Source organism: Anabrus simplex, chromosome 1 (assembly GCF_040414725.1).
Source record: "Anabrus simplex isolate iqAnaSimp1 chromosome 1, ASM4041472v1, whole genome shotgun sequence".
Classification (NCBI taxonomy): Eukaryota; Metazoa; Arthropoda; class Insecta; order Orthoptera; family Tettigoniidae; genus Anabrus; species Anabrus simplex.
In genome coordinates this window covers 897,486,063-897,509,606 of record NC_090265.1, presented here as the reverse complement: position 1 = coordinate 897,509,606, position 23,544 = coordinate 897,486,063, and the positions used below count along the sequence as shown (strand labels likewise).

General features: G+C 38.0%; 1 protein-coding gene across 1 annotated transcript in view; it reads left to right on the top strand.

The window, feature by feature from the left end:
- LOC136874623 (malonyl-CoA decarboxylase, mitochondrial) overlaps positions 1-23,544 on the top strand; it is a 93,975-nt gene that overhangs the window by 35,723 nt on the left and 34,708 nt on the right. The window contains exons 4-6 of the mRNA XM_067148254.2: positions 2,544-2,699; positions 9,051-9,246; positions 16,087-16,196. Of these exons, the coding sequence (XP_067004355.2) occupies positions 2,544-2,699; positions 9,051-9,246; positions 16,087-16,196 (462 nt within the window). The remainder of the gene's footprint in view (positions 1-2,543; positions 2,700-9,050; positions 9,247-16,086; positions 16,197-23,544) is intronic.

Sequence of the window (23,544 nt, the reverse complement as noted above, 5' to 3'; positions counted from 1 at the left end):
TTTCTCTAGATCTACGAAACATAAACACAACTGCCTATTCCTCTCGTAGCATTTTTCAATTACCTGGCGCATATTGAAGATCTGATCCTGACAGCCTCTCTGTGGTCTGAAACCACACTGGGTTTCATCCAACTTCCTCTCAACGACTGATCGCACCCTCCCTTCCAAGATGCCAGTGAATACTTTGCCTGGTATACTAATCAATGAGATACCTCGATAGTTGTTGCAATCCTTCCTGTTCCCTTGCTTATAGATAGGTGCAATAACTGCTTTTGTCCAATGTGAAGGTACCTTACTGACACTCCATGCTAATTTTACTACTCTGTGAAACAATTTCATCCCTGCCTTCCCACTATACTTCACCATTTCAGGTCTAATTTCATCTATTCCTGCTGCCGTTATGACAATGGAGTTTATTTACCATCCTTTCTACTTCCTCAAGCATAATTTCACCAACATCACTTTCCTCCTCCCCATGAGCTTGGCTGTTCGCACCACCACCAGGATGATTTCCTTTTACATTGAGAAGATGTTCAAAATATTCCCTCCACCTCTCCAGTGATTCCCTGGGATCTATTATGAGTTGACCTGAATTACTCAAAACACTGTTCATTTCCTTTTTCCCTCCCTTCCTAAGATTCTTTATTACTGTCCAGAAAGGTTTCCCTGCTGCTTGACCTAGCTTTTCCAGGTTGTTACCAAAATCTTCCCATGACTTCTTTTTGGATTCAACAACTATTTGTTTCGCTCGGTTTCTTTCAACTACATACAAATCCCTGTCTGCCTCGGCACTTGTTTGGAGCCATTTCTGATAAGCCTTCTTTTTACGTTTACAAGCCGCTCTCACTTCATCATTCCACCAAGATGTTCGCCTTTTCCCATCTTTACACACAGTTATTCCTAGACATTCCCTTGCTGTTTCTACTACAGCATCCCTGTATGCCACCCATTCACTTTCTGTATCCTGAACCTGCTTACTGTCTACTGTTTGAAAGTTCCCACTAATCATATCCATGTACTTCTGTCTAATTTCCTTGTCCTGGAGATTTTCTACCCTTATTGGTTTGCAGACAGATTTCACTTTCTCTACCCTAGGCCTAGAGATACTTAGTTCACTACAGATCAGATAATGGTCTGTATCATCGAAAAATCCGTGGAAAACTTGTACATTCCTGACAGATTTCCTGAATTCGAAGTCTGTTAAGATATAGTCTATTATGGATCTGGTACCCCTAGAGTAGCGTTACAAAAATGTTGTAAAGTTTCAGCAAAACAAAAAAAACAAAAAAAGAAGGGTACCCAAAACAATGAAAGTAAAAGAAAAGAGTATGATCATATAGGTGATACATTCAAACAGAGCAGGTTAAAAACGAAATCTAGAAAATAATTATTAATTTCAAGGTTCAGGTATATTAATTAATAAATATAAACATGTGTTCGTAATTTCGAATAACTCTTGGAAAATGAAGATTAATTAATTCAAGATCACTGCATTATGTTGAAATAGGTCTAAATTAATTGAATTACGTCAGCCGTATTTGTATCATTATCAATGATTCCAAATATTCAAAATTAGGATCACGCTTTGGTTTCGTCTTAGTTAGGTAGGATCACTTAAATTAATAAATACAATTCAATCCAGAATATCTCCATCCTTTCATTATGAAATAGATGTAAGCAACCTTACCTGTAAATTTAATGGAAACCTTAAGGTCATATTGAAATATGAGTAACTTTAACCTAAAACAAAGTCATGATTGTTGCAGGCATGTCACAAATTACAAAAATAGGTAATGGAAACTGAACAGCGACGGACTTAAAATCCTCAATGTAGAGATTCAGAAACTAGGCCGCCCGATAGGATTCCGAATCCAGTTTTCCACCACAGATGCGTCACGTATTCATCTGAACACATTAGGTAGCTGTGGCACACACAAAGACCAGTGACTCTCTGAAACAGCCCCACAACAAGAAGAACCTGTTAAGACCCTGAGTGTAGAGTGCTCACAGTGCCAACCGACGGGGCAGACCTATGAGGTCACAGTATGTTCCAAGCTGTCAGTGGAGAGATGGCGTGGAATGACATCAGTAGACGATTAAGTTTGAGTGGTGTTTTTAAAAGTAGGAAAGATCACAATATGAAGATGAAGTTGGAATTCAAGAGGACAGATTGGGGCAAATATTCGTTTATAGGAAGGGGAGTTAGGGATTGGAATAACTTACCAAGGGAGATGTTCAATAAATTTCCAATTTCTTTGCAGTCATTTAATAAATGGCTAGGAAAACAACAGGTAGGGAATCTGCCACCTGGGCGACTGCCCTAAATGCAGATCAGTATTGATTGATTGTTTGATTGATTGATTGACTGATTGATTGATTGATTGATTGATTGATTGATTGATCGATTGATTGATTGATTGATTGATTGATTGATTGATTGATTGATTGATTGATTGATTGATTGATTGATTGATTGATTGATTGATTGATTGATTGATTGATTGACACAGTATGTATGCATTAATATTCTCTTCTCTTTGCAGACACTTCTTTCAGAATTGGATGTGAAGGATCCCTCTGCTCTGCCACTGCAACAGTTAAACCTGACCCTGAAAGAGATGCTCTCTTTGTGGTTTTCTGTGGGTTTCCTCAATCTTGAGAGAGTCACATGGAAGTCACCCTGTGAAATGCTTCAGAAGGTATGGTTTAAATTGCTGTCAGTAACATAATTTCACATCATTGTATTGTTTCCCCTATTTTACTTTCATTTTCCTGGCTAAATATAATTCAGCGTGATCAAGATTCCGTAGTTACTACTTAGATTTTTATTTGATATTGAAGTGTCTTAAAGAAATCTTTAATACCTTAAATTAGCGATAGAATTTGTGTAGGGGTATACGATCTTATGTGAGGACAGTGTGGAAATTTAAAATTGAGAATCACATTTACTTTTTAGTTCTATTTATTGTGTATGAGAAAGAAAGAGTGGCCTTTTAGCAAATTTTGCCCTAGTAATTGTAAAAAAAACCAATATATTGGCTCAGAGACTCAAACACAAATCCTTATCAGCAAATGGGAAAGAAGAGAGGTTGAGATATGGTTTTCAATTAATGTGACAAATTTTATTCTAAATAAGAACTTCTATTAGTGTAAGAACTGAAGAAATAAGCTTGTGTTATGGCCTAGTAGTAAGTTGATTTTTTTAAATGAGTTGGTATGTTAATTTGGAATCACTTGGTGCGTCATTATTCCCCTTGCCAATTTGATGTTGGGTTGGGTTGTGTTTCATTGATCTCCATCTCACCATCTTTCCACCATTCTTTATTAAGGACATCTTGAAAGTTTGCCACTATCTTCCATTGGTCTTGTTCACAGTTTGTTTTTCTCTCCAGCATTTCTTGGGTCTTATCTCTTGGTCTTTATACCCCTAACCTCCAGTTCCAGTATTGACTTTAGGATCCTTGTTCCTCCCATTCCTTTTACATGCCCACTTTGCATACCACCTTCTGTTTCTTTTTTTTTTTTTTTTTTTTTTTTTTTTTTTTTTTTTTTTTTTTTTTTTTTTGCTAGTTGTTTTACGTCGCACCGACACAGATAGGTCTTACGGCGACGATCCTTCTGTTTCTCATATTACTGTATTTCGTATTCGGTCCTGTCTGGTCTAGGTTATTGCTATCTGTTTTACTTTGTTATATTCAAAGCTATTTCTTCTGTATTTAGACTCAATTCATAAATGTTAGGTCCTTCAGTCTGTCAAAACAAATTTATAAATAAATAAAATTTAGAAAAAAATGCCTGAAAAGGAAAACATGTAATAACAAATTATACTTGATAAAGAAACAACTTAAGTAGAATGACATGTTTTGTTCTTGAAAGAAATCACGCACCTTTTTATATAACTTATGAACTGATTAATATCATTGAGAAGTGCAAAACCATTTATGTAAAAAAAATTGTCTACTTTTCTAATAATTGTTGAAATGTTAACCACTGGTCCAACCTAGGAGTGCAATGTTACCCAGTATGTTCTCACTGGAGTTCTTGGATCAACAAATCTCACTCCCAATTTCCCACATACCCTTTCCATAGTCTCATTTAATTTCCTGATCACCCTTCAGTCAGTATCCCACTGATAACAATCTCTGCTCTCTTAAACTTCTGTACTGTCATAACCAGATCCCACACATCCCTGACTATGTTATTAGTAATGGGCAAACAATACCAGTGTTCAAGCAGGATTGAGCCGACCCAATTCGCTCCGAGGTTTCGAGCCTGTTCAAAACAGCATGAACAATCACGTGATCGAAGGTGGAGTCTGACTCGGGCTACAGCGTGAACAAGTAGATAAACAAACAGCATATGAAGTGAAACACTGCTCGTGCAGGTGTGTGTATGATATTGATAACGAAGGTACGTGCTGTCGTATGTTGATATATTCAGTTATTGACGTATATCTTTTGGAGAAAATTTTTTATTTTTATTTTATTTATCTACCGGTATGTAATTATTTATTTATTTTATTTAATGAATTTAATTAATTTAATTAATTTTTTCATTTATTCATCCGTTCATTCATTTATTAATTCATACATTCCTGACTTACTTAAACAATAAAATTTTAAAATATAAAGAGAAAAAATAGTTCTACAGACACATAAACTAAGATTAGGTTACAAATCAGTATGGCAATTAGTGTGACAATAATAATAATAATAATAATAATAATAATAATAATATAATAAAGGCCGTCCATAAAATTAGAACGGTTAGATTATGATAATATGCTATGAAAAGGACAAGGCATGCATCCGTAATATTCTCTGCATCTTAACGGAAATATTTCCTCCCAAGGCAGTACTTATGTACTGAAACGGGAATGTCACAGTGACATTCATTATCAAAGTATTTCTGGTGTATACGAGTGCAACTCGTAACAACAGCTGTGCAAGAGGTTTGAAAAGACCGCTTTGCGCGCAGGTGACGGATGTAGCAGGTATGCACGCAATCTGCTCGGTGATGGAAAGCCAGCCAAGGACACATGACGTAGCCATCGAACATTCGATTCCTTCCATCTCACGATTTCCAGAACCAAATGTGATACAAAAATTTCAGTTACATCTTTCTGTAGTCCATAACAACAGAGGGTAGAATACCAAATTTCATTAAAATCGATGGTTGGCTAACCGAGAAATTGAAGATAGAAGATTGACAAATCAGAAGCCACAATGCCCGGACTATGGGTATAAAAGGAGCTATAGCTCAATCCATGTTAAGAAAACAGTATTGCTCTTATGACAACAAGGTTGCCATATCGAACAGATCTGCTCAACAGCATCACGGGAAAACTGTGGCTTATATATTGGTGAAACTCAGTAATTAAGTTCAAAATAAAAGAAGGAAGAAAGTAAACAGCAAATCATTTTTTTTTTAAATCCAGGGTACAGGGGTTATAGGGCAGGGGAAGGACTTATTAAGGTTTTACAGCAACATGGATAAACTATCGCACATACAAAACCTCAGTATTGAAGTTCATGGCAAACTGCGAGAAAATAGACAACTGATAATTTGTGTAGGCTCGGGTTGGGGGATGCAGTTAATTGCATTTAATAAATTTGCCCGCCGGTTACTACTGTACCGTCATATTGCCCCACAGCACGAATGGTAACAATTAAATGCGCTTGTGAAAAAGTGGTAAGAATGTGGCAAAAATAAAATGCGCTTAAGAAACAAAAGCTAAATAACAAAACCAAGCACAGATAAACATCATAGCAAATTTCTGTATCAGCACAATTCATGCCGTGATGTATCACCACACACCACAGCATCGAAATCTTCAGTAACAACTGCTGTACAGTATAAGAATATTAGAACATACACATAAATACATAGATGACTTCTCCTCAACAGTCACAAGCTGCTGGCGATTCACAGTGTGACGGATGACGTTTAACATGTACCGTACTAGAGCAATTCAGAAGGGAATTGAAGGAAGGCAACAAAGCGATGGCCGTTCCGCCATTGTGCTTCCTCCCTGCGAATGTATTCATTAATTAGGGAATGTTGAGTAATTATTTTAATAACCCACGGGTAAAAAGATGCCTCAACCATTTTCCTTTTTTCATAATACAATATAAAGTATGTTATAATATTCCTCAATCACGAGGAATTACAAGTGTCTAAGAGGGGGTGTATTCACTCCTTGTAGGTCTGTAAAAGCAATACTGTTTTCTTAACATGGAATGATCTATAGTTGAGTTAGCTTAAATCAGTATCTGTGTGTATTTCCAGCTGCCATGGTGTGCGGGCCAGCTGTGGAAGTTATCGGTCAGAGATCGTTACTCTGTTCGGCAGACTGCCGACGTTAGTTGTGTTTGTGGAAAGTACAAGTGTTCGCATCTATGGATGTACAAATTTCTAAGTGTCGAAGGTGGAAACTTTAAATTCTATTTTTGTGCAAAATAGGAAGTGATATAATATTTTGAGTCATCAACAGCTGATAGACTTATGTATTAAAACTTGAACAGTTCAAGTAATTAACATCCTTGAGAACGAGACTAAATTCTCCGAGCGAATAATCATAAATTATTATCAACTTGCATAAACTGGGCGGACTCGCTAGATAATAGTTTATCGTTGTGTTATTGTACATATTCAAGGAAGTGATAGTTCAGTTACAAATGAGACCATTTGACTCATGTCAGTCAGTCTTCCGCAACGAACTGGATCATTATTATGACTGCGTCGTTTTATTTGTTGGACAGTGTTAATTTATTTCCTTCGAACTATGCTGATCACGTTATAATCATGCCTTTTAGGTTCATAAGACTGTGCATTAATGACTTAATTTATTTTGTAAAAACTGTGCTTTAATAACAGAATTTATTTTCATGAGACTGTGCTTTAGTGACAGAATAGACTCGAGGTTTTTGAACTTTGTTCGCTAAGTAGGCTTGGTGCACTAGAACATTGCATCAAACGACAATCATTTCATTTATGTTGAACTGTGTTAATCTAATTCTTTCATTATGAACTGTGATATTCTATTAACTTGAGTTACGTCGACAAGTGCATTGAACGACAATGATTTCATTTTATGTTGAACTTTGCTAATCTTCTTCTTTCGTTATGAACTGTGGAACTTGTAAATTCTACGAACTGTGTTAAGTAGTAATATTCAGTGAAGGTACTAATTCGCAAAATGTGCAGTGGAGTAAAGAAGTGTCATACCAGATCTCATTGACATTCTGTGCGATGCCTATACACTTCTTTACTCCCTTCATGGGACCAAAATGGAATTAAATGCTAAATCAATAATTGCACATTGCACATAATCGATCATCAGGCATCAGACTCTTGGGTTCGATACCGATCCTCATCGGACCTTCAAGACCTGTTAACCGCCGTGGGATAACATGGTGCTGAGAGGAGATCGATGGTGAGTGGGGAGGAATCCGGCAACGCGGGATATCGCCAATGCCGAGAGACAGCGTCACTTCCAACTATTGTTTGGACTTTCTCAAATCCATCCTTCACATCTGTAAAAGGTGATGTATTTCTGGTCTAACTTGAAAAAACAAAGACTTAAATTTCAAAAGAAATTCAAATATCCTTCTCTCTGTGGTTCCTAGCATGGGCCGTACACACCCTGGCATCAACCCATGCTCTCTGATAAAGCTGAAGTTACAGTATCTTATAACAACCGTACGTTTGATGCAATGTTATGAATACAGTAATATTACTCATACATTGTCATGCTTTGGGCGGCTAAGATGGCTGTGTAGTGTGGCATACGAGGTGCTCCTTTTGTCCTCATTGTTGGGGGGTTTGAATTCCCTCCTTGGGAAAGAATTACACTTTTTTCTCATATGAAAGAACTTGACTAAGAAAGCATTAATAACTCATCAATAGCATACACTAATAAATGTATAAATATTATTATGGAGCAATGTTATCTATGTGATTGTGTGAAATAGATCAAAATCAAAAGTATCCCTTCTGTGACTTGGGATTTCAAGCTAGATCCTTACCAAATTTCAGGTCAGTTGGTCCAGTAGTTTTCGAGTCTATTCGCAACAAACACAACAGACACCATTTCATTTTTAGTAATAGTATAGATGACCTGCATGAACTGATGACAGATGTGTCAACAACTGAAAACAAAATATCGTAAGTTTTAGTCTTATATAATTGAAATAGGTAACTATTTCGATACTTGTAATGTTAAGACAATATACCGTATAATCCTGAATACCACCTGCCACCAAATAAGACCCACACACCTGAATTTCTAACAACAAAATTTGGAAAAAAATAAATCACATGTTTACTTAGCAATTTTTTAATTTCTGCAAATGTGTCACAAGATTGCTAATTTAAAGCACTTTACAAGTAATAAAACCACTAAAAACACCACAGTGAGAAAGTTAAGTCTACAAATCAGTCACGATTCAACGGCATCAGAACTACCACCATTGGAACTTTGATCACTGCCACCTTCCCATACATAGTAGTCCTATATCATCCATAGAATTTGAAATTCCACATTTCTTGAAACTTTTCCTCACCAAGTTGTTGGAGATGCGATTCCATACAGTCTCTATCCATTTGGATAGAATTTCCACTTCGGGTTGTTTCACTCGTCCAGTTGGTGTCAGTGCGTGCTCACCGGCAGATGCCATCAACTCGGTTTAGAGCTGTTTCAATGTAGCTTTGAAAGACTATAACCTGATTTTGCATGTGTGGGGAACAGAAATGGTACCTCAAGATTATAAAGATGCCACTGTATGCAAATTATACAAAGGAAAAGGAGGGAGGATTATACAGAGGCACATCATTGCTGTGTGTAGCTGGAAAATCTTGTTGATGTCTTAATTCTCTTAGAGTGCAAATCTTACCTGAGATTCAATGTGACTTCCATCCAAATAGATCATTGATCTGCATTGTTATTCTCTTGTGGTGGTGGTGGTGGTGGTTATTGCTTTAAAAAGAAAAGCAACACGATTATCAACTATTTATATTCTAATTCTCTTTCTTGTTTTCTTGCTTCTCAGATTTCAGAGTATGAAGCAGTACATCCAGTACGTAGTTGGACTGATTTGAAACGCCGCGTGGGACCATATCGTCGCTGTTTTGTTTATACCCATAGCAGCATGCCTGATGAGCCACTAGTGGTGCTTCATACAGCACTCAGTGATGAAATAGCTAGCAGCATGAAGGGAATTGTGTCAGCTGCTTCCAGAATGTCAAGTGAGTTTTCTAATAGCCAAAAATAGTTTCTCAAGTAAGTAGTTGTGCTGTCTTCATGTTATATTTTTTTGTAATTATATATCTTTAGTCTTCTTTTTCTGTTTTGAGATTGCCTTAGATGCCCATGGATTTAACTTAGGACAGTTTCATTTCACTAATACAAAAACAGTAATTACCGTATTTCACGGCATAATCGTCGCACTTTTTATACCAAAATTTTCGAAAAAAATTGTAGGTTGCGACCATTATACGATGAATATTTAATACCAGTATTTGTATTACTCAAAAAATGTATTTATAACTAAATTGTATTTGATACAAATTTAAGATGCACGTAATACTCGCGTTTATACATGAAAATAATTAAAATAGTCTAAAACAAAATTCATAATTTTTCGCAACAATTCGGCGAACGTTTTTCCAACCTGAAAATAAAAATGAACGTATTAAGTTAATTTGTCATTAATTTGAGTATTAAAGTTAAAATATTACACTTGCAAAAAATTATCGCTTTGTTGTGAAATGCGGACTTACCGGTATGCAATTTATTCCAAAACTTCGGTGTCGCTATCGCAGGTTTCGCTATCTGATGCGCCATCCTCGCCTCTGTTAATACCAGTATCACATTCTTCGTCTCCCTGCCACACTGCGTCATCTTCGGAACCATCTAGTGCATTCGAAATCCCAGTCCTTTTGAAGCTCTTGGAGACTAGTTCAAGTGGTATAAGATCCCAACTCTTCTTCACCCATGAGTATAACAAGTCCAAGGGTGGACGCCTGATATTTCCGGCGGGCGTCAATTGCTGATCGCCGCTCATCATCCACTCGTTGTAAAATCGACGTAAGTGGTCTTTAAAGGGTTTATTAACACATACATCTAGTGGCTGCAAAGCAGATGTTAGGCCACCAGGAATGACTATCTGTCGTGTCTTATTTGTAGTGAGAATTTGCTTCACTTCGTTCACAAGGTGACCTCGGAAACTATCTAAAACAAGCAGAGCTGGTTGATTTAGTAGTGCACCAGGTCTTCTATTCCACACAGTTTTAACCCAGTCCAGCATGAGTTCTACATCCATCCAACCCTTTGGTTGCACTCGTACATGAATTCCACGGGGAAACTGTATATTCTTAGGCATCGTTTTCCTCTTGAAAATGATGTAAGGCGGCAAGTTTCTCCCGTCAGCTGTAATGGTTAGCATTGCCGTGCATCGCAACTTCTCACTACCGCTGGTTTTCATTAATACACTCCATGATCCTTTTAGCGCAATAGTGCTGTTGCGAGGCATATCAAAAAAGATTGGAGTCTGATCGGCATTACCGATTTGAGAAAGCAAGAACGAAGTTTCCTTGCGCAAACGTATGACAAATCGGTGAAAATTTACAATCTTGTCCGTGTAATCAGCAGGTAACTTTTGGCTTAGTGTTGTTCTCCTTCGCACTGACAGATTGTGTCGTCGCATGAACCCCTTAATCCACCCACGAGTCGCCTTAAACTGAGTTACCGGTATGTTGTGTTTGCGCGCTACCTCCTGTCCCTTAATTTGTAACATTTCATATGATACACTGCAGCCATTGTTACGTATTTCACTGACGTACCTAAACACTTCTTCGTCAATTATAGGAAACTTCCCTGTTTTAGGACCTCTAAACGCGCGTCTAGAAGGGTTTGTGCTTTTTAGCTTGTTTTTTACTTTCCGCCAGTCACGCACCAACTTTTCACTCACAGAAAATTTTCTTTCTGCAGCTCTGTTCCCGTGCTGTTCAGCGAAGGCAATTACGCTTAGCTTGAAGCCCGCAGAATAGTTTCTATATTTACCCATAATCGCTTATAAATGCTTCACACGTTAATGTTTTGCGATATAAATGACTTTCCGTAATTGTTCACTAAAAACAAATTATTTCTGCAAACACCCAAAACACAAATTAAAAACTTAAATTCTCACGCACACATGTCTACAGTAATCACGTAAATCTGAAACAAATAAATGCATCTGTGATCTGTCCATTCCAGAGCAGCCAATACTGTTAGGCAGCAAGGAAGCATGCAACAATTTATCAGTTTAGCTCGTTGGTTGCGACACACTACTGCGCTTGCGCAAAGCTCGCAAACCGGAGCTCTAGCTAGCGCGGTGTAGATCTACTGTATAGTTGACTGTATTCCGAGACGTCAGTAACAAACATTCATTTTTTCAATTTCTTTTAAACATACGGTAATTAGGTTAATATTTCTTCCCAGTTATTGATGATTTTACATTACATTACTGATGAGTTTATAAAATAAAACTTTAATACCATTGGATAATAATTATCTTGACTGCTTGGATAAAAGTACAGTGGGGACTTCGAGGGCCCTGGGACCGCTACGGTAGCTGTGAAGGCCCTTCAGGAACTCTGAAAAGTGGTGGCAAAAGGGGCTCTGGTTAAGACGCAGCAGGTCGTTATGCTACTTAGGATCCAGAACGGGTAAAAAAAGTAAATAAATAAATGAATGCAATGTAAATATTAATGTTATACCAGTTGTATACTATCATTTGAAGTAATTCCACATACTGTATATCAGTTGACTATATTTGTAAGTAGTACAGGAGATATTATAAGTAGAATTTTGTAAACAATATAAATTTATTAAGGATGAGCTGTGTGTTTAATAGAAAACATTGTTAGCGTAAATTGTATAATATTGGATTATAGGAAAAATTTTCTTCTCTTGTTAATTTAATATTTAGTGCTTGACAATAATGTATTTTAGTGTACCATTTGCCACCGAGGTAGACACCTCATTTGCAAATAAAGAGATTTTGATTTGATTTGATTTGAAAAGTTTTCATCCCATGCCCGGACACTTATGACGTAGTAGTAAGATAAGAGTCTAGCGATGACAACTGAGACATCGTAAATAATTCGGCTGAATAATTCCGTGGAAATCTGCGTTATCATCTTGGATTTCACTTCGTGCGCAATAACACAGGAGCCAGCCCCATGGTGTAGGGGTAGCGTGCTTGCCTCTTACACGGAGGCCTCGGGTTCAATTCACGGCCGGGTCAGGGAATTTTACCTGTATCTGAGGGCTGGTTCGAGGTCCATTCAACCTACCTAGCCGGTAATTCCTGGCGACGTTGCCGATAAGCGATAACTTACAGCCTTACGTATTTCAAATGGGAACTCATAATATGTAGGTGGTGAATAAATAGTACACTGTCTCGCGACCACATTGTCAAACTGCCGATAGTCTACCGGTAAGCATAATATGTAGGTGGTGAATAAATAGTACACTGTCTCGCGACCACGTTGTCAAACTGCCGATAGTCTACCGGTAAGCCATGCGTCGTACATATACCGGTATTATTTATTTATACGTTGTGCAACATGTCGCAAACGTAACTGTGTTGCCAAATTGCCCATAAACCATACACGTATTTAAATTGCGCATTCATGTGCAACTTACGTTGCAGTTCCATTTACCTTTTAACCAGATTAGTGAATAAAATTTGGACGTGCGACGATTATGTAATTAAAGGTTTAAAGTCCGATTTTTGTATTGAAAATAAAGGATGCGACGATTACGCGGTGGCGACGATTATGCCGTGAAATACGGTAATTGACTGTTAAAAACCTGTGATCACTAACTCTCCAATAACCTTCATTTGACATGGTGGGAACTGTTTCAGAAATTAATTTATTTCACTATAACTAAACATGACTTATTCCTATTCATATAATAAATAATTTCTGAAAGAACTATAAAATTATATTTTCATTGTTACTGTGCTACTGTTTGAGTCCTGAGAGGAACATATAAAGAGGACAGAACAGAAAAACAAACCTAAATTCTTTACTATTGGTTCATATAGTTGTAACTGGCTCTGTGGCCCTTGTTTAGTACTATACCTCTTGTCTCTGAATCGTTAGAAACCAAGTCTAACCATCATCATCTTGGTCTCCCTCTACTTCCCTTACCTTATATGACCGAGTCCATTATTCTCCTAGGTAACCTATCCTCCTCTATTTGCCTCACCTGATCCCATCACAAATGCTGGTTAATGTGTACAGCTTTATCAATCAACTTCATTCCTAACTTAGCCTTTATCTCCTCATTCCAAATACCATCTTGCCATTGCTCCCACCTGTTTGTACCAGTCCATTGTAAAAAAAAATTCACACCCAGCCTGCTGGAGTAGAGAATTGGTGGTGGTCGTTGCCTTTTGTTGATTGTGAAGCATAGAATATTGAGCCAGCTGTTTTCAGTGTAGGACTCCAATCAGGAGTGATGATAAGTAGGGCCCGGATTTTAAAAAAATGCATATGCGCATATGCAATTGCATATTTTGACATATTTTGAGGGTTAGTGCATATTCTAGACGTAACAGCATATTCCGGTATATAATGTCTGAATTTAAGGACAGTTACAAGAACTACTAAAATAAATCTGTTTTGTACATCCCATGCTTGTTGCCTATTTTATGTGCATCCCTCGCTAGTTGGTATTTTCGACTGTCTGTGTAACGGCACTTCACTTTCACAACTGACAATGGCAACAGATAGCTTAGGTGTGGGTAGGCAGGCTGGACTTCCCTGAATTCCTTTCTCTACCACAGCAGATAATAATCTCAGGGGGCTGGGCACTTGGTCAGGACAGAAGTATCTTCAGTTCACTAGTTACGTTCCATTTTAATGCCCTGCATCTCATTTCCAAAAGTGTTGGTTTTTAAAAAATGCCTAAGGAAAAGAGCAGCAGAAGAGATTTACTATATCAGTGGGTGTCGGGTAATAGGGACTATTCAACAGATGGTGTCATCGTGTACTGTCAAGTTTGCTCAAAGGAAGTGAAATGTGAAAAGAAATTTCAGCTTGAACAGCATTCAAAACAACTGCACATATTAAAGCAAAGGAGGAGAAGAACAGCACACCACAACAACTACTTCTTACACAGGTAAAGCCCAAGTCCTGTAGTCTTAATACATTTTCAAATGATCTTTGCAGGGCTTTCGTATGCAGCAACATTCCATGGAATAAATTAAACAATCCAGTTCTGCGATCATTTCTCGAGAAATATTGTGTAAATCAAAAAATACCAGATGAATCAACTCTTAGGAAAAATTACCTACCTCCGCTATATGAATCTACCCTGGAATTGATCCGTTCTGATATCGGAAGGAACTGTGTCTGGATATCGGTGGATGAGACAACGGATTAGTGTGGCCGTTACATAGCAAATTTCGTGGTTGGTAAATTACATCCAGACGAACCCGGTAAGCCACATCTTCTTGCTCGTAAAGTACTAGAGAAAACCAACCATAGCACAATAGCAAGATTTGTAAATGATTCTCTGCGACTATTGTGGCCATCTGAAATTGAGACTAATTGTTGTAAAGTGCTTGTACTGCTCACAGATGCAGCTTCGTATATGTTGAAAGCAGCAAAGGCCCTCCAAGTATTTTATCCAAAACTCATACACGTAACCTGTTTAGCGCACGGATTACACCGCATTGCCGAAGAAATACGCGCACAGTTTCCAGCTGTTAACAATTTAATTGGATGTGGGTAGAAACTGTTTCTGAAAGCACCAGCTCGTGTCCAGTTCTACAAAGATTGTCTACCTGAAGTTCCTTTGCCACCTGAACCTGTCCTGACTAGGTGGGGAACATGGTTATCTGCAGTATCATTTTATCAGGAACATTTTAATGAAGTGAAAGAAGTGGTTACAAAACTTGAAGATGAACATATTGTGTGTGTCAGTGGTGCAAAATTTGTGTTTGAAACCGCTACTGTTTATCAAGATGTGAATTTCATTCATGCACATTTTTCTAGACTTCCAAAAGCCATTGAGAGCTTAGAATCTTCGGGTACTCCCCTCCATGAATCACTTGATCTCGTTGAAAAAGCTGCATCTTCGTTGAATTACGCTCCAGGCGAAATTGGAGAGAAGATTAAATGCAAGTTAGAAAAGGTGTTGAATTCGAACCCAGGACTGAAGAAGATTAAGTTAATTAGTCAATATTTGAGTGGAACTAGGGTATCCTTGCCAGATGTATGCTCCGAAACGTTGGTGCCCATGTATAAGTACTGTCCAATTACGTCAGTTGATGTAGAACGATCATTTTCAGCCTATAAACTCATTTTGACGGACAACAGACATAGTTTGTCTCCAGAAAACATTGAAAGACTACTAGTTACCTATTGTGATGCTCCTTTTTGCAATAAATGATATTTGTAAATAGGTAAGTGAATAAAATTGCATGTTTTTAAGAGCATATTTCCTTATTTTCCGTGCATATATTCTAATTTTTAGCGCATATTTGCATGCATATTTTCAGGTTTTTTAGTGCATATAAATCCGGGCCCTAATGATAAGTCATAGCACTACTCTTCTAAGTAATTTACCATTAATTGTTACCACTAAGGATAGTTCTGACTTTTGCTGATGAACATGACTTAAGTCTTTTTGATATTGATGTACATTGAAGTGGCTGCATTATGCCTCAGGATAAAGGACTGTATCACAATATTGTGTCTGAAATTGTTAATGATTATTTCATTCACCTTCACTTATTCTGTTACCTTTTCCTAATTTTCTTGAGCTGTGAACTTGACAAGAAGAGGTGACAAAATGCATCCCAGGAATGTGCCTTTAACAAACAGCAGCCTTTTCTTGACTACAAGGAAAACATACCATTTACATCATTTTAATTCTTGTATGGTAGTTTTGAAAATATAAAATTGGGTTTCTCAATGAAAGATAAGTCTAAAAAATATATAATTATGTGCTAAATACTCTCTTTATTTCCATGAAATTTTGAATACTATTGTTGAAATATGCTTGTCTAACTTGTTTGTTGCTAGTGGATACTTCAGCCTTCCCTTCCATGTCTGGGGATCCTGTGGTGGAGGATCCAAATAACATCAAAGCAGCAATATTCTACTCCATCTCTTCAACTCAGAAAGGATTACAGGTTTGCTTATCAATGTTCCGTCATACATTTGCTGTTCCTCCATCCTGTAACCAACTGGAGAGCTCCCATTTCATATACAGTTTTCAAATAGCAGTTTCTATGGATATGTGTAAAATAAATGTGAATGTTCCAGTGATATACAGTAAAGTACCATATTTACTTGTGTATTAGACCCCCTCATGTATTAGAACACCCCACCCCGGCTTTTCAAGACGAAGAAAATGAAAATAATAAATCTCACACACAAGAACCCCCAACGTAATTCATCAGAGAAGAACAACAATTCTGCTTCGAAGCGGGTACAAGTCGTATTGCATCTCTGATATTGCACAAATTTGTGGATAGTTTCGCCTGTAAGACCCATGAAATGAAAACATGCGTCGAAGTCATGCGATACATCTGTGTTTTGTAGTTGAGAAATGCCCACTCCGTAGCGTAGGCCTACTGCAGCTCTGATGACATCGCACAAATAGGTGAATAGTTTCGTGTCCGACCCCCGCATTGCAAGCATGCATCAGTCACTACGGAGTCCAGCTCTTGACTGACTTGCTCCCGCAGTCGAGATGCAAGACGTGTTGCTTGTAGCTTGTAGATCAAGGGTGATACAAGTGGGCCACGTAACACTAAAATCAGACGGTTCAACTTCAGTAATGCTTATGTATAGCAGCCCATGTCAGAACACAACAACTAAGCCAATAGTATACAGATACCAGTTGAACCACACCAAAGGACAACAAAAACATTGTAACAGAAAGACCTCCAGCTCAAGACTGTTTTAAACAATCAACTATTCACAGTTTTTAAACTTTCATCATGTTTTTTAAAAAGCTTTTAAACTGACCTTTCCTTTTTTTGCGTTTCCTGTGTTTTAAATTCATTTTACATGTCTTACTGAGGATGACCCAACGCCGGGTCGAAACATGTCTATTGATATGTGAAATTTCGTCTTAATTGGACGAAAAAATATATAGTATTGACTAGGAGGATTAAAATAGTATTGTACAATTCTGTAAGAAATACACCAACTGGGAATATCAGAGACCATCTCCAGAAACCATTTGGGAATGGATTCACATTGTTTGGACTCTATAGTCGGGAATGAAACTATTTGTAAAAGTTTCAAAAAGACAGGACCTTGAATGCTCTCGATTGCAGTGCACGGTTGATGAGGTGGCAGTGAAGATGACATCACTTGGAATGCCGACACGCTGGTAACAGGGAAGTTGGTGGCGCAAGACAATAATTCAAATGAAAGCAGTAATCAGGTTTACTGTGCTCAACTGACAGAGACAAATGACTGGCCATTAAGTTATTTTGTATCAATATTGCATAATATGATAATATGACACCCTTATCCGTTTTCTCTACGGTGTCGAGTATGAAGTGATATGAATCTTCATAGTGAGTTTTTACGACCGTATACCCTTCCTGACATCAACCCCATCAGAGGAATTAATGAGATGAAACTAATGACGTGATATGAGTAACTATAACTATATTTTCTTTGAGTAATTAAAACTAACTATATTTACTTTATATATGGGCCTAGGCCTGAAGTCGTGTTCACCATTTATTGCCTTTTTTCATTTAGAAATACTGCCTTCCAATGAACATAGCCAGTATAACTCAAATACATTCATAAGTTTGTTAAAGAATAGTGTAGAATATTTACATGTACAATTTATAGCTTTTTATAGCCTAGAAGTCATGTGTTCACTGCACAAAATTTGAGGTTATTGCATATTGGATCCCCCTTTACTTTTTTTTGCTGTAAAAGTGGGAAAAAAGGGGGTCTAAAACGCCAGTAAATAGGGTATGTTTCAGGCATGCACCTATAGACCAGCTATTTCTCTTCCACTAAAACACTCTAAAATCTTAGAGAAAATATTTTGTCATAAGCTTTGGATACAAGAAAAGAGAGAAAATTCTATAGCAATTCTTCATGTAAAATGTAATTATTCAAGAGGAATGACTGGTCTGTACTTGCAGGCTTGGAGCATTGATGTGGAAAATTTATTATATTATGTACTGTGTATTTTATATCTCTTTCATGAACTAGTATTAAATAAGGTATGCAAGTCTTCTCAAGTGGAAATGACAAGTGAGGCATCTTTCAGATACTTGTAATTCTTCTCTCCTTTACCCTCTTTGTTGTGTTAAACCTCAGTACATACAAAATAAAATTATTTTGTTGCATTGAGGGAAAATGTTCATATAATAATTTGTACCATAGGGTGCATTCTAGAAAACAAGTAAAAATGTTATTGCTTCATTGGGACAGCAGGCAATCATACTCATTGAGAGAGCCATTCTTGAGAATTCTTCTTTCTTGTTATAGGAAGTGTAGGATAAGAGAGAGTGAGATAAATACAAGAAAAAGGAGAGCAAAAGGAAAGAAGAATAAAATTAACTTTTCTCTTTGCAAAACGCTAATGATCACGAGTATGCCTTTCGATAAATGAAATTGGTAACGAACAATTTATTTGCATCACTTCACAGAGCATCTTTGGTGACCAAGGCTTACAGTAATGACTAATGTGACATCACTGGCTGTACACTTTCTGTTTCAACACACACTGTTTATACAAATCCACAGCTGCAGAATCTTTGGCGATCAAGGCCTGTGGTAACAACTAATGACATCGTACATTTTGCCACGTTACATGAATTTTCGGATGACCCCCAGCCATAAGTCATATTTATGTCAATACAAGGTGGTAGAAGGTGAGGGACTCAGGAAAATGCATAAGAAACTGAACTAACAGGTTTGGTAATAGAATGAAAACGGAACAAACAAGGGTATAAATCTTAATAATCAAAGATATGAAGCTTGCAAAGAGGATACAAACACATAACACATTCAGGTATGATTATTTCACTTGAAAACATGCACCAGGGAATGCAGTTATTTCTTTACATAAAGAAAAAGCAAATTTTGCAACCAACAACATTTAAGTTATGTTTGAAATTCTTACCTTTAGCTGAAGTTCTTCACAACCTCTTTTGTTAACTCTTTCACCTTAAACGGAAATAAAACCATTGCTCAATGTATTGTTGGATGTTTCTGAGCTGCCATCTTCTTTACTATTAAAAAGAGATTGGAAAATTCTTTCCTCTTCCTTATGATAATTAGACACCTCACTTACTAGCATTTGTTACTCTTTTTTTAACGTACCATTTCGGTCTCCTAGGACCACGGCTAACACTTGTCAGCCTTTCTGGATTTCCAGTACTTCTTCATCAGGATGGAGAATGCAGTTCTTTGGATCATTTTGCACCTGGTCATCTTCTCATTCTTTCTGGAAGATTCTTTACCCACATACCCAGGTCCTGAACTTAACTTCTTTCTTGAACCAGTGTCTCAGACACACCAGCCAGATCCTCCTTCACTGCAGTTACCTATGGAGTAGTTCATTTCAAAGTCTGGAGAAAATCAAGATTTCTAAAAGTTATAAATAACTTAAAAAACTTAAGCGCTTCCTTATAACAAGTGAGAGCTTTTCAGATTTAGAGTACAGCTCTGCATTTGATCTCAGATGATATTCGCCCTTACAAGGGAACATTGGCAATGGTTAAGTCGCTGATTGTGATGAAACTTGGAAAACACATTGAGGTACACATAAAAATGATGTCGGCATCAATTTTGGGTGCCAACATTCATTAGGGCGTTAACTAAGGGGCCTAAAATTTGCGACATTTCAAATTCCGCGTGATCAGCGATGAATACCTGCTGGCCAATGATGCTAAGCCGGCACACTGCATGCCTGGAGACACGCCTCTGCACCTCCTCCCCACCCCACTCCAACTAGTCCACCACGGCATGTTTCCCTTCCTCCCGCGCTTGACAGCTGCTTAGCTGTTGAACGGGACCGGCTCTATACTTTGCTTCTTTTCGTACTATAATTATTGAAATCCTTTAAATAACGTTCCGTTTCACACATAATGATAACAAATAACATTACTAATATACCCATATTTTATTCAAATGTTATATTTTCATTTCTGCTAATTCCAGTGAGTTGTCACATTCGTGGGTACAACTCCGAGTTAAGTACCACCGGGTGTGATCAAACGTGGGATAGGGTACCGCGTCCTACCTACGCTTAAATTATTATTTACTTCTAAAATGCCTTAAAGCTGTCGGTAGTGTCCTTTAGAGTGGATATACATATGGAATTAATTAAATCACCCATCACTAAATAAGTCTCCCACCTTTAAACAACGTTAAATAGGTACCTTTTTATGTAAAAAATTGCATGTCCGGGTAGAGAATCTCAATAAATGTAATGAGATTCGGTACCTCGGGATATCAAAACCTGGTTATAGGTCCAGATCTACTTTTTATGTCCCCTTCCCCCACCCATTTCGTGTACGCTATCAGTTGTGTCATAACGAAACGACATCCCGGACGACAACAACAATTATAAACTCCGAGTTTGAAACTACTGGTATTTTCCGTTTGCGTACTCTGGTATAAGGAATAGGACTATAGGTAGAATGTTTTTATTTGTGCTTGTACTGAACGATGTTGTGCAGTGACGGGCACAAAATATTTCAGTTGCAGCAATCGCACGAACACATCAATCCTGAACCAACTTCAGATAAAAGTTCGTCTATCGTGTAAGGTCTCTCAACGAATTGTACGCTACTTTGGACATATAATGCGCCGAGATGGTAGTCTACAAAAGCTGATTGTTGAGGGCAAAGTCCAGGGAACCAGACAACGAGGACGAATACCAACGCGATGGATTGACATGGTTAACGGCCCCTACAGTGTTCTCTCAGAGTAACCACATTGAAAGCTTTAGATAGGGAAGAATGGCGGAGTATGGTTCATCGGCTAGAGGGCTGAATATTATGATAGTCACGACGCCTCAGTCATGAGGCAAAACGAAGAAGAAGAAAAAAATGGTTGTCTGATATAAATAAATTTAATGCATGGGCAACTTTGATATGAGTATGACATGGAATGTAGTAAAGGTTGAGGTAATAAGAAAAGCCTTGAAAAATAAAAAGATGTGCATTTATATACTGTATACAGTAGATATGCAGTAATCACAGGCAGACCTGTAGTCTTACTTTACCTGTACTTTTGCGTTATAGCTGACGAAGGTCTATGTATTCAACAAGTACCGATATTAAAGTATCACACTACAGTCTTCTGGGTATAATGGCAGTTACATATGCAAAAAGTTAAATGGCTACTGAACGAACTGGTACAACAACAAACAATTACAAGGCAGTACAGTACATGACTCCGTATACATTACATCGGGCAAACTCCCCGTCAATAACCGATAGTAAACAAATACAATCTTTGGTCTATTCGAAACATTAAAAAGTAATGAAAAGAAAAGAGAAACAAAACACAATTAACAACGGGCACCATACATTTTCTTGCTAATTGCTTTACGTCGCACCGACACAGATAGGTCTTATGGCGATGATGGGATAGGAAAGGCCTAGGAGTTGGAAGGAAGCAGCCGTGGCCTTAATTAAGGTACAACCCCAGCATTTGCCTGGTGTGAAAATGGGAAACTACGGAAAACCATCTTCAGGGATGCCAACAGTGGGATTCGAACCCACTATCTCCCGGATGCAAGCTCACAGCCGCGCCCCTCTAACCGCACGGCCAATTCGCCCAGTGCAAACGTTTTCATAAACATTTCAGAAAACGTAAACTGACTAATACATTGTGAAAATTACAAAGGAGAGATATGAGGAAGGCTGATGGAGTACGCAAAGTGTAGCACCGGTTATCTTCGACAGCTAAGAAGACGGGCAGGCGCGGGGAGAAGGGAAACGTGCGGAGGCGAACTAGTTGGAGTGGGATGGGGAGGAGGTGCAGAGGCGTGTCTCCAGGCACGCAGTGTGCCGGCTTAGCATCATTGGCCAGCAGGTATTCATTGCTGATCGCGCGGAATTTGAAATGTCGTAACTTTTAGGCCCCTTAGTTAACGCCCTAATGAATGTTGGCACCCACAATCGATGCCGACATCTTTTTTACATGTACCTCAATGTGTTTTCCAAGTTTCATCGCGATCGGCGACTTAACCATTGCCAATGTTCCCTTGTTAGAATTTTGATCTGGACCGAGGATCTTTCTTGAGAATTTTTCTTTCATGCCAACAGTGGGATTCGAACCCACTATCTCCCGGATGCAAGCTCACAGCCGCGCCCCTCTAACCGCACGGCCAATTCGCCCAGTGCAAACGTTTTCATAAACATTTCAGAAAACGTAAACTGACTAATACATTGTGAAAATTAGACCTGTAGTCTTACTTTACCTGTACTTTTGCGTTATAGCTGACGAAGGTCTATGTATTCAACAAGTACCGATATTAAAGTATCACACTACAGTCTTCTGGGTATAATGGCAGTTACATATGCTCAAAGTGTCACCAGATTGCTCTGATATGCTTATTTGGCAAAGAGAATGGATTAAAATATCGATCGAGAAATCTGTATTCTGTTGTTGACAAGAGGTCATGAAACTTGTCCCATGTAATGTAAATATTGTAAATGCATCTTGGTATTGAATAGGTGGAAATCTCTACTGTGTTATAATTCATATGTTATTCACAGTTCAATACGGACCAACAACATGAAATTCATAACCCTTGAAGACAATAGGAATGAGAAAATTAGAGAAGAAGTAGGAATAGATGATTCTCTCCTCAGTATGATTCAGATATCAAGACTGAAGTGGTTTGGTCACATGAAGAGGATGCCAGTTAACCCGTATGCACCTGTAAGCGGACTGGTACGCGCTCGAGCGGCTGGGCCAGGACTCCACAAGCGGACTGGTACGCTGGGATGCAAGGTCGCATATTGGGGACATTTGTGACATCTGTTGGCTTTTTCCGGAAACATTTCTAATTGAAATCTGTTCTTGGTGTCTCAAAGTGTCACCAGAGTGCTCTGATATGCTTATTTGGCAAAGAGAATGGATTAAAATATCGATCGAGAAATCTGTATTCTGTTGTTGACAAGATAGCTGAGAAGGAAGTTGCTTGCTCGCGCAAAATGCTCAGTAATAGTGAAATTCAAAGCATATGTGATGTTTTAGGCTCTGATTTCAGCAGTTTTAGTGAGGAAGAAGTTATTAGTGATCCTGTGTATGAATGAACACGAAATATATCACCAGAGATCTTTCACGTTGTAATGTTGTACAACATGGAATGCCGAATGAACTTTCTCCCGCCCCTCAAGATCCGATTGCGACTGCCGGATTTGAACCTACGATCTTGGTACCTGGATGTGAATACTTTACCACTGATCCTCAGACTGAATCTTAATAATAATAATAATAATAATAATAATAATAATAATAATAATAATAATAATA